This window comes from Lemur catta, chromosome 7, assembly GCF_020740605.2.
Source record: "Lemur catta isolate mLemCat1 chromosome 7, mLemCat1.pri, whole genome shotgun sequence".
Lineage (NCBI taxonomy): Eukaryota > Metazoa > Chordata > Mammalia > Primates > Lemuridae > Lemur > Lemur catta.
This window is the reverse complement of record NC_059134.1, coordinates 81,747,613-81,767,478: the sequence shown is the minus strand read 5'-3', so window position 1 is coordinate 81,767,478 and position 19,866 is coordinate 81,747,613. Positions and strand designations below refer to the sequence as shown.

General features: G+C 36.3%; 1 protein-coding gene across 1 annotated transcript in view; it reads left to right on the top strand.

Annotated features, from left to right (window-relative positions):
* The window catches only part of LOC123642089 (doublecortin domain-containing protein 1-like), a 262,128-nt gene that overhangs the window by 203,303 nt on the left and 38,959 nt on the right, over positions 1-19,866 (top strand). Inside the window, exons 13-14 of the mRNA XM_045557008.1 lie at positions 16,235-16,336; positions 19,539-19,702. Of these exons, the coding sequence (XP_045412964.1) occupies positions 16,235-16,336; positions 19,539-19,702 (266 nt within the window). The remainder of the gene's footprint in view (positions 1-16,234; positions 16,337-19,538; positions 19,703-19,866) is intronic.

Here is a 19,866-nt window from a genome sequence, read left to right as displayed (position 1 = left end):
AAGGAACTACTGTTACTACAACTCTTGATTTCCTTTTGATTATTTTTATAGGGATGTGATAACATTCAAAGTTTATTGTATTTTGATCAGACTTCTTCTCTACAATTCCTCTGTCTTAATATTCAATTTTTTATTCTACAAATAACAATACAAACATTATATTTTATATCTAAAACTTGTTTCTTTTAATGACTTTCTCATACATATATTTTGAATGAGAACATTACCATGTAAAGATTGACTTTTGGGGAAATGTAATTCCATGTTAAACAGGATAATTTATTTCTTATGGTCTGTGCTAGTCAGCTAAGGGTTTAGGAAGTGATGTTCAAGACATTAACATCAAGGGTTCCCATGATCATACCTAACTGGTACAATGTATGCTGTCTGGGTGATAGGCATACTTATAACTTTGTCTCAAGCAGTACAAAAGCAAGCCATGTAACCAAAACATTTGTACCTCAGTAATATTCTGAAATTTTTAAAAAATGAGGAAAAAGGGGTTCCCAGAGTTCAGCATTCCAGGTTTTTTATTTGATTGCAGATTCATTCTGCAATGTTGCAGAGTACTTGCAAGAGAAAAACCAGGTGAGGGAGTGTAGTTACCTTAATGCCATGCATCCGCACTCATTTATTTCAGCAACTATCCTATGAACTATAGTGTGACCTGGGAGGAAAAAGTATTGTTGTTTTTTTTCTCACAATCTCACTGCTTATTTCTGAAGAATTTCCATCACGTATTCACATTAGCATATGGGCTTGATAGTTATTACTTAACTTTAGGGTCTGAATTGTTACTCTCATAAATTTCCCTTTTAATATACTTCAAAGTTCTTTCCATACCTGTAAACAAAAGAGGAACTCTATATATGCAAAGAAGCTGTGTCATTGTATTTGTTTATAACTCATTGTGCAGTCCAGTATACTACAGTAGCCACTAGCCACATGTGGCTACTTAAATTTAAGTTTAAATTAATTAAAATGAAAAATCCAATGCCTTCAGTGATTTTCCAGGGACCCTCCTGGTTTTAGCATTGAAAATCCCATACCCATCAAACTAGGATGGTTGGTCATCCTAGTCCTGTCTCCAGAATTCCTTCTCCCTTGTCCCAGGTATTCTCCTTTATTCTTTCCCCATGACATACTCAGCTCCATTTGTTTCTACCTCCTCTCTCCTCAGTTATCTCCTTTGGAATATTCATTTTCTCTCAGAGAATAAATCCCTCTTCTATATCCCAAGAAACCTGGACATCAGCCCTATCCTCAAGCCTTAGGACAATGATTTTCAATCCTGGATGCATATTAGAATCCTCTGGAAACGTAAAAATAAAATACAAATGTCCCCACCTGCACAGATTTTTATTTAATTGGTCTGGTGTGCTAAAACTAGCTTCTACCTGCTCATGAGCACTGATTATTAAATTTTCAGGAATTTTGTGAGCCAGTTGTTAAATACAGTCATTATCAAAAATGTATATAAACTTAAAATTAAATAGGTCATATTAAAAACAAAGGTAATAGGTGCCCTTCACTTCCTAGTTGTTTTATTACATTTTACCATTCCCTATTCTCTATCTATGATTATTGTGTTTGTTGAGTGCAAATGCTATATAAAGGTGTGCTACTGTGCATTTCTTCCTAAGTTTATTTTCAGTGATGGCTTGTTATAACTCAAAATTGGCCATAGAGTATTCATACAACAAAAATTGGCAAATGCTTTAAATGAGGACTTGAGTTAGTGTTTTGTTGACTGTCTAGACCAGAGAGTTGGCCAACCGCAGGCCATGGGCCAAATCTGCCTGTTATTTGTAAATAAAGTTTTACTGGAACATAGAGATACCTATTTGTGTATTGTCTATGGCTACTTTCACATTGTAATGGCGGAGTCGAGTAGAAACCTTATGACTTGAAAGCCTAAAATGTTTACTATTTGGTCCTTTACAGAAAAGTTTTTTGACCCCTAATTTGCTGGTCTAGACTTAACTATGTGACAGAAAAAAATATTCAGAATGCAGATAAAATTTAAAATGGCCATATTTCTACATCTGCTATGTTGTGAATAGCACAAAAAATTGAATATTCTTCCAATGCATGGAAACTATTATTTGATTCAGCAAAGAAATTGCTTATGTCATTGATTAACAAGAACAGTCCCACATACATCTTCCTTGTTTCACTTTTGCTTATTAACATGGACAAAAATATCAATCAAGATTCAGGTCAGAACTGCACTCCTTTCTTAATTGCAGCCATATGTTGGAGGTGGATACAAGACTTGGCAAAAATCAATGAAAGCATTCTGTGAGAATCAATTGGCTATGTTGGATTTACAATAAAAATATTATATATTTTGTTATTATTTGCAAGTTATATGCTACATAGTCTTTTTTTTTTTTTTGCAATACTAGTAACCAGAGGAGCTATATAGTCTTTATATCAGCAGAATTTATAATAACTTCCCCTATACCCAAGCAAGTTGTTAAACATTTAACAGCACATCTTCAGGTGTGGTATAGGCATCAGTACTTTTTAAAAATCTCCCAAATGATTTTATTCTACAGGCAGGATTGAGAATCATAGCAAGATTATCAAAGCAGTTTTTTTTTGTTGTTGTTTAAATCAAAGCAGCTTTTTAAGCATAACCAAAGACACCCCACAAAGAAATTTTCAATCCAGCTTGCTAATCAACTAAAATTTTCTCTATATTTTTATATCAATAAAGTAGGAAAGGTTTGCAGTAAAATTATTGTACCAAAATCATGGAAAGGGAGAATTTTCTCCTTCAAGAAATAACTGCAAAATGAGCAATTTTTTATTTTGAATTTTGAATTTTTGCTCTTCTAGATACATTTTCAGAGAGAAAATTAGAGAGCAAAGAAATATAAAGACTTCTGTGGCTGGAATGACCAGACTTGAAGAGGTGTAACAAATGAAGTCAGCCAGGTCTACTGTGCTTAGACCTACAGCTAGTTTAAATTCTTTCTGATAATTAGGTATCTGCCTATATTACACTGTGTGGGCTGAAATATGGGAGCTAATTTAAAATGATTGCTAACTTCAAAGACTTGAGGCGATATCGTCTGAAGATAAAGTAGGCATGAAATATATCCCAATTAAGGGCAATGCAAAGGAATGTATTTGTGAGGTATGGGAATACTTGTGTCTGTGTCTGAATTTTAATGTCCTTAAAATTAAAAAGATTTACTTATAATAATTCTTTTGCTTGTTAGAAAATTACACAATAATTGGTAATATGTTTTGATTTTAAAAAGAAAGCTTTCTGCCTTATTTTTCATCTTGCCTAATTTTTCATATCAGAAAATTATTAAATAAAAGAAGCCTAAATCACTGGTCTGCACTCCTTGCTGTTCAACATCACCCTCTGGTGGTGACTACCCTGAATTGCAGTAATAAATCTTAGGCATATAAAGAGGTCCTTGGCATTTTCAGAGGTCCAATCCAAAGATTCCTGCAAACAGCACTGCTTTTGTGTCAGAGCCCCACCTTTTCCTTCCTCTTTCAGAGCTGTGCTAGGCATAGGGTAAGGGAAATTTTTAATTTTCCTCTCCCCTCTCCTTGCTTCCTTTTTCTCCATCAGTTCTAATGATATTAATCCCATGTTTACAGAAAAATTCTTTTATTACCTGCAGCATAAATTTTCCCAAGCTATATCAGATAAAAAGATTTGTTAAAAACATGTAAGAGACTCTTACAGAAATGAACACTGAGAAATATAGCAGCGTTACATGAAAGTCACTACAGAAAGACTTTCTTCAGAGAACATCTTTCTTAAGATCCCACATCTCTGCATCTCTCTGTGAGATTTTTTCATTTCTTCTTTCTCTCTTCAAGGTAACTTTCTCTTTTTACTTCTTTCTGTGTACATGTAGGAAAATTATGGCCCCTAGTCCTGACCTTTAGGTTTAAATAGCCATCATTATTCAGTTAGAGTCTTTGTGTCTCTTGGTTCAAATCATTTAAAGAGAGAAACTGTTTGGGTCAGTCTAGTCCTGACTAGGTACCCAACACAAATTCAACTCCCTGTGGCCAATGGGTGGGGAGAGGTCAGGGTTATGTGCTACATAGGGCTAGGAAGGACCTAGTGGTTAGGATAGAAAGGGAAGTTGGTCATGGAAGGCCAAATTGACTTACATGTTTCTCATATCAAATTAGATGTAATATTGTAAATAAATTATTGTGTATTATTTGTGGTAATACATTCCTCCCCACCCCATCTGCCATTGTTGGACACAGACATTTGGACTGATGGAAAAGAAACTGAGATCTGTAGTTTTTTCAACTAACACTTATGTCTGAAATAGCCAGCTTATAGAGACAAAACTTGGTTGGCAAAGTATACCCTAAATTTTCAGAATTACAAATCTCTTAGAATTGGTGACAGTGGTAGTGTTGATTCTATATTCCCTCTGAGGTGGGGAGAACTTGCTAATTCCAACTGAAAGCCACAATGAGTACTATCTTGCATTAACTCCGGAATTAGTTTGTATCAGTTGCTTGGCTAAACTCTAAGTTCCCATGGGGTGCAGATGGCCTTCCTTTAGGCACTGTCTCTAACTCAGTTATCTCTGTGGGCAAGGGCCATGTCTTTTCTGATTATGAACAACTTTATCCTACCTTGTGGCATGTACTATTTCAGAGTGTTAGATGACTTATCAATAAAGAAAAACAGTTTCCATTTATAACTGAAAGGCATGGCTCTAGTAAAACTTGTTTTTTTCTTTTTTCTATTCATTTTGATCTTAGAAAAAGTGGCTGATAAAAAATGAATGGGGATGATCATCTTTCTAATGTTCTATATTTTATGATTTTATCAACTCAACTTCAAGAACCAAAATAATATATTGTAGCCCTCATCATCTTCTAAAGCAGTGGTTCTCAACTAGGGGCTGGGGGCAAGGTGTGATTTTAAATGCCCTGTGGTGCTTTTTTGTATTGTATATGGTGTTTTTCACCTTGCCACTGAACTTTTCTTCCTCGGTACATCTTTCATTGGTCATTTTAAAATAGCAGCTTTTGGTTAGGTCTTAACATTAGAAGGTCACCTCTTAAAAGGACACATTATTTCTGTGTTCCATATTGTTTCAGTACCATTTATCAGTCACATGGCATAATACAATGCCAGGTTTAAATGGACATACCAGATAAAGGTCTGAAAATAGCCTCAGTGTGGATGCTCATACCTGTCAGGGTAAAATTCCTTGTTTAAAAAATAATTGAAACACAACATAACATTTGAGGAATTTTGGAAAAAAGTTATATCATCTCTAATTGCACTGTTCTTACGTGTTCACTCTTGCACATCATTTCATTTGTACTCATTAGCCCTATGTAGTCACAACCACATTGTGTACCTTTTTATGTTCTGGTACTTCTATGGCATCACATCATAGCACCTTTCAGATTGGTGAAATTTCTTATTGTTTTCACTTTCAACAGTTATACTTACATGTGCACCATAATCTCTGAAGCCCTTCAGGCAACAAGTTTTTTAGAGTAATTTCTTACTATTCCAGACCTTCTCTTACCATATATTCCCTGACACTGCCACCGCCCCCAGTCACTATGAGAACATCTGCTATAGCCATGGCTCAGTGACTTCTGCCTGCCTTGTCTTGTTCTTTCCCTGAAACTCCCCCTCCTCTTCATCCCCATGGAGATGCTATCAGAAATGTCAGTATTTCCCTGGGAGAGCAGGGAAGAAAGGATTGATAGGAAAGTGTATTAGCAAATCTGTAGGGGATGGTGGGTGGAAAAACTAGGAGGAAGGTGGGTGATTGTGACAGCAAATTGATGAGCAAGAGTGTGTGATGTGTGAGTGGGTGGAAGGAAGTATGGGGGAACAAGAGGAAGATGAGTACAGGGACGTCCTTTCACCGGAATTAGTGTTTTTTACACACAATTGGTCAGTGATGCTCTGAAGGTTGTTTTCCATTTGCTGCTAATAGAGGCAGATCCAGTTTCTATGGGACCTGGAGTTAGTAAAATTTGGGAGACAATTGGGGAGTGGGGGTAGCTCTCTTTAAAATTAGGTCTGAAATATTTATTTAGAATAAGAAATTAAATCACAACAAATTAATGGAGGCTTGGATATTCGGGTGCTTTCTTCTTAGATCTTTTTTAGGCAGCTTATCAGAAATGCTTACATAGAAATACTTCCTAATTAGTAACTAGCTTCCCCTCCCCACCTATGGCAACTTCTAGAACTCACAGGACCTGGTACAAATAAGGGTTCAGAAGATTAATCTCAATTAACTTTACATAAATCTACTCTGGCTGTGAGCAAGGGAAATAAGGTGTAGTTTAGTAACCTGGATAAAAACAAGGTTCAGAGGAATGTGATTTAGAGATTTTTTTTTTAGTCTTTCTATTTCTATGTTGTTTGGTTTTAACATTCTTTATAGCATAAAGAAATTTAAGCTTTGTTAAAGGGGTAATTCAGAGATTTATTTTTTAAAGAAAGTCTTTGTCCAGCATCTAGTTCATCCTCTGGGTATTATGATCTAACAGTTTTTATTTTGCCAATGACAGAAAGAAAGAAGATTTTAAGTGAATAGTCCAGTAAATCCACATATTATCAAATATGTATTGTCTGCAAGGCATTGTGCTAGGTACTGCAGGAAGACGCAGAGAAGCATAGAACCCCTTTTTGGACCAAGCCCATGATTATTTTCATACAATTAGAATAATATGACACCTTTTGAAATCAGCAACATTAATGAGACCATCTTCTTGCTTTTTACTACAATTTCGTTATTTTAAGTTTACAGGCCTATTTATATTTAGAAAATGGGCTAATTTGATTGATAACAGAAAAGATGCTTTTATCCATAATATCGTCCTGTCCTGGCCTTTCCTATGCTCTGAATGCTTAAATTTGCTTTAGCAATGGCACAAGAGCACCATGAAACCAGGTAAGATTTGCATTCTATTTTGTGGTAATTAAAAAAAAATTAAAGTTCCCCCAATCATTCATTTATATTAATAGAAAGTTTATTTAAATATTTAAGAATCATGCCAGGCACAGTGGCTCACACCTGTAATCCCAGCACTTTGGGAGGTAGAGGCAGGAAGATCATTTGAGTTTGAGACCAGCTTGGGCAACACAGCCTGACTCTACAAAAAATTTAAAAAATTAGCTAGCATGGTGATGCATGCCTGTAGTCCCAGCTACCTGGGAGGCTGAGGCAGAAGAATTACTTGCACCCAGGAATTCAAGTTTGTAGTGAGCTATGATCACACCACTGTACTCCAGCCTGAGAGATAGAGTGAGACCTAAGAAAGAAAGAGAGAGAGAGAGAGAGAGAGAGAGAGAGAGAGAGAGAGAGAGAGAGAAAATACAGGAATCTATGGAACAGTTAAGTGATTAAAAGGAGATAACTGAAGTAAGTTATCCATAAAATTGTAGCAAGATTTTTTTTTTTTGGTGGCCTCTTCACTGTTCACACTGTGTTCTTATTTCCGTTGTACATTCTTTGATGCTTGTCTTTCCTATTTAACCACTTTTCCCAAATATGTATTTATAACCCCTGGGCTGCTCTGTTGTTTCAGTTGTTATTTGAATAAACAGTAGGAAAACAAGTTTAAGATATGCCCTAAACACAAGTAGTAAAACATGCCAACTTGACATTCATTTGAAAAGGAACTGTGACTAGAATGGCAAAATTAGAATATTCAAGAGTTTTTTTGTGATTTCAAGAACATTCATTAAAGATTGGGCAAAATGTGATGGAGATAATCAATTCTGACATGTAGATTTTACTATAGTAGGCAAATGTTGGAATGCCCATTTTAAAGATAAAGAAACGGAGACCTAGGAATGCCTTCCACCATCTCGTGGGATAGCTAATTCACAGCAAGTACTGAAACCTCACACCTACTGTGCTTTCCAGTGCTTTTTTCCATCTTGCCACCACCTTCTCTTCCACCTTCTCCACATCCTCTGCTTTTGGCTTTTGAGGAAAATAAAAAGCCAGTGTGTTCACACCAGCCTACATTCTGACAGGCATCTGCAGCCACGTGTAAATCTCTATGTACAGGAAGATACAATCTTCCCTTTCCAGATCTGCCGAAGAGAAAAACTGCGTCTGTATCAAAATCAGGAAAGAGCAATTGGTCTGGGCATTAGCTCCCATGCAGTGCCTGTTGTAATGAGACAGGCTTTCCCTGTGCAGTCCTGACATCCTAGAAGGTGCCCGGAGAATTGCCAGGTGGGCAGTCAGCAGGGAAAGTCCACAGGCCAGAGCTTTATTACTGTCCCAGCAGTTACTCAGACTAAATGCAACCACTGAACCTTACTGTTGCAGGCACACACTCTCTCTCAGGGAGATTGTCCTTCTCCATAGCAGTTAATTTGTTTTTACCTCTCAATTAGCTTTTTCACAGAGTGTTTGATATGCTCAAGTTGCTGAGATTCCCTTCCTACATATGTTCCCGTCCCCTGGATTACCCACTGACATCTATGTTAGCCTGACTCACCATGAATATATCAAGCATAAATTCTTCATTTGAACATAAATGAATGCATATTTTCTAGTAAGTGCAAATGAAGTGATGCATTTACACCCACTTAAAATTCTACCTACAGTTTTAATAATGTTTTGTGATTAAAAATGGATGATTTTTCAAAAATATATTGCTATAGACAGTAAGCTTTTGTATAGGTTTTAGTTACTCAGAATACTCATTCTTATTAGGGGGGAAATTATGTTTATAGGCATATTTGATATAAAAAGAAATTGAATAGCATTAAAAACATATATTCTATCCAAAGGTGAGAATATGATCTCTAAGGCTGAAAATTTGTGGAAATCTGATGATTGGCTTCATATTTAATCCTATAATGTTCATTTCTCTTAGTAAAATAGAATTCAGGGGGCATGTGGCTATGTTTTTCTCATTAAAGAAACCCTGAATTTCTATGAAAATAAACATATTGAGCCCAGGAATCTCCAAAAACCTTTATTTACCAAGTTCTTGTATATCATATTATACTCAGCTTCTGACAGGACCTACATGTCTGATATTTTAATCCCAATTAAATATAATTTTAGACACTAAGTCAATTTGCACAAAGTGAAATCCTTGTTCCATTTCTCCTTGAGACATTCTCCTTTATAAAGGGATCAATTACTTGGCTTAGGACATGACAGACAAGCAAATTTACCTTGCCACTGTCTTCTAGATAATTTTGAACATATTTATATGTTGAACTTAGAATTGTAATTGGATACAAAAAACATTTTTGTAGAATCATATGCCTTATTTTGAAAATTTTACTTTGTCAATAGACATAGAAAAATGGGTGGAAGAAAAAGCTCCTTTTAAAATGAATGCTATAACAAAACAATGAAATGTGACTTTAGATTTTTAAATGCTTAAAGGGAAGTAATGCAAGCCCATTCCCAGGGTCACTGTGAAGCCAATGAGGACTTATCTTGCACACCTCTTCATCCTTGGCCTCCCTTGGTACTTCCTCCACTTCTAATCTCCAATTCAGCTGTCAGGTACCCCCGGCTCTTATTACCATCCTTTCTTCAAAACTTGCTCTTAGGGAAAAGGCATGCCATACTTTCTTTCAAGCTAAGATAGTAGTTTTTGAAAAACAATTTTTTTTTTGATCAAAGTTCTTTTTTGGAATCCAGTATGTAAAATAGATACAAGTAAGATATACCCTGTTTGAAGCCAGGATGGTGGCTGTTCCCACGACTCACTTACCAGATTTGATCTCCCACTTGGAACCACTGTGACAGCCCATCCCCCAGGACTCCCCCAGGCCCTCAGAGGGATGCCAGAGAGCTGAGACTGAAAATCACAGCCCTAAAAGATCAATAATCAATAAGGCTGATTATCCTTACCTCTCATATAGCTGTGGTGTTTTAATTGTGATCAAGGAGTGAATCTCTAACTGAAATTTCGAGTATCGGCAAATTGGTGGGAGAGATATTTTGAGAAGAGTCTCCTGGCCCACTCCTAAAATCCTACCCCATAGGCAGCCACCTATTATACTTTACATATTTAAATACTTATAAATGGTCAGCTCTGCTGTTAACTTACAGTGGAAATTTAAAATGTCTCTTTAAAAAGTTATTTTGTTAAGTACACATTTTCTGGGATTAAAAATATATATTTTATGATTTTTTTTGTCCAGGTACCATTTAGATTGATGAAATTTAACAGTTATACAATTTGTTATAATTTAAGAGCATTTGCATTTCTTGGGACACAGTTTAGTGGCTCTTTACTTATTAAATACTGTTTAAAGATATTAAAACTTTTTCTTATATAGTATATAGTATAAATATATTAATACAAATTCATTATGAAATTTGTGTTGCCAGAGTCCCATAGTTTTAATATTTGCTTTGTGATTATCACTTTAACTGAATATTAGGGCTAGACATGTTTACTGTTTGGTTTATACTATATTATACATTTGAGAAAATATAGAAAATATGGATATTCTAAAAATCATCTTGTAAATCTATAAAAATGGAAAAAGTAGCAGTACATTTATTTGATTTAATGTACATATAATGTTAATTCAGTTGCAGCTGATTTTCTATCTTTAAAGGTAACTTTGAATTCTGATTGGATAAAGATTTTTTCATGGCTACTTTGCTTCTTAAATAAGAAAAATATATTTCACTTTAATTTTAGTGTTCTTTGATTTAGATCAAAAGTCTACTGTAAAATACTTTTCTCTGCTGTTAAAATTTTTTATAATATCAAGTTTCATATATTAGAGCCTCTAATATTAGATATAAGAGTAAACTTTGATATCTGTAATTAAAAACATGATAGGACTTAATTTCTAAAGACTTCCCTGCCCCTTATGAGTAGATCTGCCTTGGGAAAGTCACTTAACCTTTCTAAGCATCATCTGTAAAATCCAGTTGCTTTGAGTATTGAATGAGTTCATGCATGTGACAGTGCATCCTATACTCTGAATTGCCATGCATGTGTGTAGTAGATGCTGTGCCACACTGCCTAGATCCCCTCTTGAGGACTACCTATGCCCCAGCTGCCACAGCAACATCTTTCTTGGACAGTTGCCCTCAGTGTAAAGGAGCTGCTTCTCCCAAGATTAGGCCCCCACTCTGGGGGCATCCTGCATCAAACATTTGGCTGGGACATAGGTGCAAAGACATGGCTCCCTTGCCTCAACTCTGGACAAGGCTGAAGGACCATCCCAGCTCTAGAGTTCCCACCGGAGACCTCTGTTGCAACTGCATCACAGTTTACCTCCCCCCGCCCATTCTGCTTCCGTTACTCCCTCACCAGTGCTACTCCTGAGAGCACTCCCAGTAAACTTCCTGCAGGCAAATCTTGGTCTCAGAGTCTGCTTCCAGGGGACCCCAATCCAAGACAACATGTAAATTAACCTTATTTCAGTATATTTAATTTTATTCACCTGAAATATGGCATATAATTTAGGGTGGCTGTTTTATATTCCTTTTCTTCACCAGACCTCTAGTAGTAAATCCTGTTACTGGATGGCCAACCAACTTTTGGCAACACACTGCGGTGTCATTTTTCTATTATTGCCTCTTGACAGCATTGCATCCTGAGGCATTTTGAAGCTTAGGTGTTTGGCCTTCTGCTCACGCACAGAAGAGCTTCCTGGGTGGTCTGCCTAGTGGTTATGGAGAGTTTGGGAACCTGCTGTTCCCCCACAGCTAGCTCTTAACCAGACTTACAGTATTAAAGGCCAGATAATGGTACTGAACTAGGTATTACACAAGTCCTTAAATAGATGTCATGAGTGATGCCAGCCAAACTCATCAAAGAGCCAATATGGCTCATAACTGCCTGTGAAGGTCAGCTTTCCCTATATAATTTAAGTTTTGGGCACTATCTCTATAAAATCTTTGCAATAAATAAAATTCTCTTAGTAATTTGTTGACAGTTTTATGCCTTCACAAATACTCCATATTAACAGTTTTATTTACACTGATTTATTTATATCCATAAATGCAGACATCATGTTTCAGAAATATTAGCCTAGCTACAAATTTTATTTCACAGCTCTATTAATAAACAAAGAAGTGAATAACATTGCTCTGAATAGACAACGGAAACTGACCATTTCTCACCATTGTTCATTTTTAATACTCTGGTTTGAGCCACCGTCATCCGCCCTTTGGATTGCCTTTGTCCCCTATAGTCTACTCTCAAAATAGCAGCCATAATGATCCTTTTAAAAATGTAACTCAGGGTGGGGTATGGTGGCTTATGCCTATAATCCCAGCACTTTGAGAGGCTGAGGTGGGAGGATCGCTTGAGCCCAGGAGTTTGAGACCAGCCTGAGCAACACAGTGAAATCCTCTCTCTGAAAAAAAAAAAAAAAAAAAAAATCAGATCCTTTTACTACTCTGTTCCAAACACTGCACTGATTTCCCATTTCACTATCTACCCCTTATCCCTCTGATTTCATATTACTCTCCTTGTCACTCTGCCGCAGTCACACTAGCTTCCTTACAGTTCCTGGAACATACGGGACACATTCCTGTTTAGCTTCTTTGCTCTAGCAGCTCCCTTTGCTTGCAATGCTCTTTTCCCAGCTAACTCTCTTACCTCCAAATCTTTGCTCAAATCTTTCCTTTCTTTGAGGCTTATCTTGCTCACCCATTTCGTACGCTGACTGTCATACTCATCCTACTCTCTCCTCCCAGGCCTATGTCCTGTGCCCCGCCTATTTTTTTCTCCTTTACTTACTTTTCACCTTCTAACCTACTCAGTGGTGCATTTACCACGAAGCTAATGAAACTTAAGCTTCAGGGACCCTTCCCTGCTTTGTTCCTGCTGCTGTAAAATTAGGGATATGTTTAGTTTGAGCACAGTGGAATGTAATTCATGTTTTGCAGTCACTTCTCTATATAGTTGTTACTGCTAACCATTTTGGTGTAGAAAGAGCTTCCAGGAAGACAGTTACTGTCTGCTGGCCATATAGTGTATTGCTTTGTGTGTACTAGATTGCCTGACACCAAAAGTATATGGGTGGGTGGTGGAAGAGAAACATGGAATGAAATTAACAGAGCCAACTAATTTGTAGAAAATTCTTCTACATTTTACAGCTCATATTTTAAAGAAACCTGATTGAGGATTTTCCAAATTTGGAATCAATCCTAAAAATTTTTATGAAATGACCAATAAAGTTGTGAAGTCAAAAGAAACTTTTCTAATCAATAATAAAATTTTTTTGATTAACCATGCGAGAGGAAAATCAAATTATCTTTCTGTTCTTTTTATAGAAAATGTTACAGAATTACTATATGAAGAGGTGATGAAAGACAATGCAGTAAAAATATGTGCTTTTAATAAAGAAATATGCCTTGGATAGTTAATGAAAATGTTTTGTGACTTTTTCTGAATTTTTAATGTTTTTGCTATATGTGAGCTTTTTAAAATATGTAAGTTGTGATTTCTTTTTTGTATTCTAAATGAATATTTCATACCTAGTTTTATATTTGTAGTGTTACACTCTTTATGTTAAAGAAGGCCCACCAAATTGTATAAACTTCAGGTTTCACAAGATCCAGTGTACCCTGAACATACTATGTGATTTACTCACTTGTTCTGTTCTGTTTATTGTTTATCATCTGCCCCTCTCTCTAATCCAGCAGAGAGTAAGCACCTTAAGAGCAGGAATCTTCATTTATGCATTTTAAGCACCTGAATGGTGTTTGGCATATGGTAGGCACTAAATAAATATTTGTTCAGTGATTGAATTGATTAATTACCAACATTACAATGAAGGTTTGGTGTTAATCTAATTTAATTTAGTTTTAGAAAAGTCAATATTGACAAAAAGAAAAATGAAAAGACTGTGTTACATGGAAAACACTGCCCCTTGAAATTTTGTACTTTGTGTAACTAAGGGCATTAAAAATTCTTATTCCTAGGTGTTTCTTCAGTGGCCATTAGCTGCCATGTTTTTCAAGAGGATCTGTATCATTATTTTTTAGGTTCTTTTACATTACTCCTTGGGACCCAAGGCTAGCCTCAGCTGGCTTTTTGTATCATCCCACTCCAAGGGTGAGAATTTAATTTTAGAGCTGTGGGGAGGTAAGGCCATGCAGAGAGACACTGGGAAGCCAATACAGCAGCCAGATTTTCTTAAGCCAAGGATCACGCAGTAGGAAAATAAAAGTAGACTATTTTTTATTTTCCTGTGCCTAGTCAATCATAGAAATTCTCTGTTTAGAGAGCTATCATTGTTTAAACATTGAACATTAGAAATTTAAAAAACTCATGCAAAGGACGAAGAAATACATATAGCAATTGTATTTTTTTTAATAGACATTAAAATGGAAGTTAAAAACTAGAGCTGGGCCTTAAGAAAAACAGAATCTCATAGGATTTTCATTTGGAGAATTTTTATTTTTGTGGACACACAGCAAAAACACATTGTATGAATGACTAGTGGAGGGCAAGCCTCCTTTCACTTAAACAGCTAAAATTCTACTTGTCCACCAAAACATCTCCTTTTTATGCTCTTATAGGATTTTTGGAGGTCACAGACAATTTTTATTTATTTATTTATTTTTGAGAACACTTTTCTGGACATAGAAGGGAAATCTTATTATCGGTAGTGAAGAAAGCAGTCAGCTAATGAAGGTGTTAGGTGTTGACCAAGACCTCTCTGCTTTTTCAGTTTGGCAGTTAGCACTTGCACTGCTATTTTCTAGAATATAATTTGCTGCACTTTGACTCCACGTCTAGCAAGTCTCGACAAAGGAACATCAATAAGTTCTCCAAACTGAGCTTGTGTCAACACTAACCTTGCAGAATACATGCTACCTAGGATTGTGACCTTCATTACTAAATTTCTCTGTTGTTTTGTTCCAGATTAGGGCACCAAAGAGATTATTGGGACAGTAAGATTTTTCTCCCACATTATTTCCCATAAATTTACAGGCAAAATTTGCAGGTTTTAGAAGGTTTCTTATAAAAGTAGTGAGATTTCTTGCTCAGTATTGTGTATCTTTACTCAGAAAAGTGGTTAAAAATAATCTCAATTAGGATAAGATACCAAAGGGTGTGGAAACTTAATGCACCAAAGCTGAAAGCTGTAGTGTCTCCACTGGACTATCAGTAGCTCAATGCAAATCACTGAGTGGGATGAAAGCTATAATTCTTAATATTATTATTCTCTTTTTTAAAAAAATCTTTTTTGCCTAAAGGCTAAGGAAGTGTTATTAAAACACATTACTTATAAAACCAAGTTAAGAATAATTAAATAAATTTCAAACTGTCTCAAAAACAGAAAAATATAGTTTTCTTTATTTTTAAATAAGCTATTCTCCCAAATTATCTTCTCTGCAAATAGCATTAGAAGTAAATAAAATGGCTATGCTGATGTGATGGGCATATCAGAAAGGGAAGAAAAGAACTTTTGAGGAAAAAAATAAAAAGCAAGTGCTTAAATTATTCATCAGGCCTCTCTCTCAGCCTGCTTCCTTTCTTGCCTGGTGAATGGCACACCCCACATGGATCCTCAATGTGGTTGGAGGGGTGGTGTTCACTCTAGTGAAGCCATCCTGTCGAGACTGGTTTATTCGGATCCTTTTGACCAGAACGTTTGCCAGCATTTTTTTTCCCCAGCGAGCGTTGCATAATGCAATGTTATGAATTTTATCTCTGTTCTCAACAACTTGTTGGATATATGCACTTAAAATGGATGACTTTCATCTCACTGTTATGCAATAAACCTGTCAGGTTGAATTTCCTTTTAGTGAGCCTAAAGCTGAGCTGAACACTGTTATATTTTAAATATACAGCAAATATTCCTCATATTATTTGTGGCTTTATGTTTTTCAAGCAGAATGAAATGAACTAGTTAATTAGTGGCTACTATTTTTTTGATACTTGCTCATTTAAGCATCTGCTGTGGTCAGTGATTCTTCCTTTAATGCCCACATTTTCTTCTACTTTAAGATTGTAGGGTATGCCAGCCAAATTAGACACTGAAACCAAAAGGAGAAATGGGAGCCTCTCTTTATGCTATTCTTTTAGTACTGTTGATTTCCATTGCCAATTACTTGCACGTGCTCATACAGTCGTTGGTGTTTGCTGTGCATGGTTCCCATATGCACAGCTTTCAGTTGACACAGTAGCATGCAAAGCAAGGACTGCATAAATTTATGTATGTGTGAATATTTGTATAGCTGTGAGCATGTATTTATTTTTATTTTTTAATGTGTCTGTTTTTCAGGTATTTGAAAATGGTAAAAACACTGGAGAGATCTCTGTTCGTATCAGTAAAAAAGAGTTGAGGTCTAATAGCCCAACTCAAACTGGCGATATGATGGAAAGAGTGAGTTTACTGACAATTTGCTTATAGTTATAAATGTCTTTCACGTTACTTGTAGTTAATTTAAACAGTTACACCTTACAGTTGTTTACAAAAGGTCAATCATTTGCTGATCTGTAAAGGCTGATATTCCAAAGATTGACTTCTGAATTTCTTAGGCTCTCAGCTTTAATATAATATTAACTCCTGGACCCCTACTTAACGCTATCTTAACCTTCATTATGTTTATATTTGGAAATTTGTCTACACTGGGCCCTGGTTTTGATACATCAGGGTTTCTGTCTTGTTTACACTTTAAAAAGAAGTGATATGATAATCAGCGAGGGTATGCTCTGGATCTAGGGTATTTCTAAGCCATAGACCCTGAATGACTGACACCTCGGTCTTCTCCCACACTCGTTGTGAGCAAGTCCAGCTGGTTTATCGTAGGCACTCTTACCTTTTCCTATTTTCCAGACAATTGGAATGTTTCTCAGGCAGAACCAACATGTTCAGGGTCTTTATTTGGGGTCTTTGTCTTGCATAAAAGGGCACTGAACACCCTGTTGTTTACAAATTGGGGTTATGCGCCCGAGCGCACACCAATGTTTTGGGCTCTGTTGCCTTGTCTTTGTTCAGAAACTGGCTCCTTTTTTTCCCCCTTCAGTTCAGCACCCACAGACTTACCTCTCCCTGTGGTATCCATTACCTGGCTTTTACAGCCAATCAAAAAAGTTGCATATGAATTGGGAGGCTCTCATTGGATCAATTAGCTGTACCCAGAAGAGATGAGGAAATGCTACTTTGATTATAGAGAAGGATCCAGAGCCTTGGCTGGTTTCTTTTTAACAACACATGCCTGATTATATAATACAAATCACCATAATACAAAAACCTTCCTAGAATTTTTCACCTGTCTTGTTTCTTTTTTATATCAGAATATTTTACTTTTTGGTTCATGTTAAAATTGAAGATGATGTTTATAGTATCCTATACAAGAAGATGCTATTCTATAGAAACTTTTTGTATTGACTTATAGCACACTGGAATGGAACTATGCTTTCCTTCTATATGCAAGTAAATCTGCAGGGAAAACTTTAATTAGGAGCATTATAAAGCATTTTGGGAGAGCTCTTGTGACACCTAAGGACAACTGCGCCCTTGTGTGGACACTTGTTTTGATCACTAGCCTGAGATGTTTCACACTCTTCTCAAGTCCCTGAACAAATTCTTATCCTATAAAGGCTCAGTGATGATAGCTTTACAGATAAATGGGTGAAGATTATCACAATTTTTGGTTGTCACAGCAAAGCCCTAACCAATGACCTAAAGATGAAAGGCTTGGGCCCTTACCTCCTGTAGGCTGTTGAATGCTCATCTTTGAACACCTAAAATGCAGTCTGTCACCAAGTTGAGAAAATAGAGATTGCAATGCAACTCCTGTGAAAGTGAATTTGGTTAAGTGGTCAGGTGCTCACATTCTGTGTCTACCTCACATCCCTGTCCTTAGTGCACCCATTTCTTGACCCAGATCAGGCCTTAAATCTTTTGTATCTTTCCCCTTTACAAAAAGGTGATGCCTTGTAAAGCAAAATCCCTGTGATTTAAAAAATGATCAGCATTACATGTTTTCTGAAAGAATAGCAAAGCAACAAAAATAAGCTCAAGGGCTGAGACACACAGAAATAAATATAGGGCTTTAGAAATACAATCCACAGATTTCAAAATATGTTTGCAGTTTCAATGAAAAAATAAAAACAAAACAATACAAACTTTTACTATTCTAGCACCTTTGCCTATTATACACCCCAAAAGGATAGTAATCATAATTTTTAATTCAAAGGATTTGGCTATGCTGGATGAGAAGTATTAACTTAATGAAATGAAAACACGTGTCAACATTTTCAGCCTTTCTGATGTTTAAGACCGAAAATATGGTCAATGAGCTGATGAAAACACTGATGTTGGGGATCCTATTATTTGTCTCTAATTAGGACAAAGCCTGATTCCTAGGAATTCTATAAATATAATTGCTGGTCAAAGGAAATATTTTACTCATTCAAGAGTTCATAGCCAATCAGTGAGACACCTGAGATGCGTAGTAGGCCTGCAACTTTCCCCTTTCTCTTCTTTCCTCTGAGTCTTGGCAGTTAGCACTTCTCAATATACCTTCAATGGGAATTAATATAACAGCAGGAAAAAAAAAAAAAAAAAAAAGGACCCTGAATCACAGCCAGGCAAGAAAATACCACAGCTATATCCACATCCCTGCAGGGATTACAGGGTAACAAGAAATTGAGAGACACATGAATTGACAAGGGAGAGATGAAAAGGAAGCTCGTGACAGAAGGCTGGGGGAAGAACAGAGTGATGGATGGGGTGGGGTGCAGAGCAGGAAAGAGCAGGGGCCAAAACACTGAAACAAAGGTGATGGAGGATAATGAAAAATGCCTCTTAAAATAGCATATGCAGCACAGTTCTGTTAGATTTACCTTAGATTTGAAATATGCCCTAAATTAGAAATATCTTGATAATTTAGAGACTCTAAATGTAAGATAGAAGCAAACACTGACAATGCTATTATTTAAAATATTAAATGACAGCTTTTTGTACTTCACACTTCAATGCTGTCTTATTCACAACTTGAAAACATCCATTATTGAAGATGCTCACAGGTTTTTTTTTTTGCAGGGCATGTAATTAAAATGCATCCAGGAAGAGTTCTATGTAAACCGACTGAGGCTGAAAGTCATATTTAATTTTGCAATCCTATAAATGGTGAATTGCTCTACCATTAGTTACCTGAGGTTAGTTAGGGACAGGGAGATTGGCGATTGTAAAACTTGAACAGGGTCTGGAAGGCCCCTAGCACAATGTGTAGCTCAGACAAGACAAGCATAACCCTTATCAAAGAGGACCGTTACCGTGTGTAGAAGCTAAATGCTCTTTCTATAAGACTGTCACATCTGCTTTCAGTCCCCTTGCCAAAGGGTCAGAGCTCAATCACAAGCCTGTGGCACCCCCTGCTGGTTAAAAGCCCATGCTCATTTTGTTACTTTACACTGAGCTAAACATTGCCCATCATTTCACACTTCTTTTAACATTCTATATGAATTTAATTATCATTTGTTTGGACTTCATTTGTTACAGAGTGGAGACAGTTTATTACAGATGTTCACATTTTAGGTTATTTCTTTTTCTTCATCCCTCCCCTCACTCCCACCAGTTACTTCTCAGGATTCATCAAAGGCTTCAAGGTTCTTCCATCAACCCACCAGGCCTCAATGTTTCCTCAATCCGGCTTTTTGATGAGAATGGTCAACAAATTAAGAATCCACTTTTGCTGAAGAATGAGCAAAAAATTTGGGTCTCTTATGGTAAAGCATACAGGTAGGAATGAGGTGTTTATTCTCTGTCCTCAATCTTTCTGGGGTGAGCTTATTTAAAAGGAGAGTTGAGAAGCCAAGTAGCACCCTTTTATGAATTTTTTTTTTTAATTTTAAATTCCGATAAAATGTCAGGGGTGTTTTTGCGAGGCAGTATTGTTTATGGAA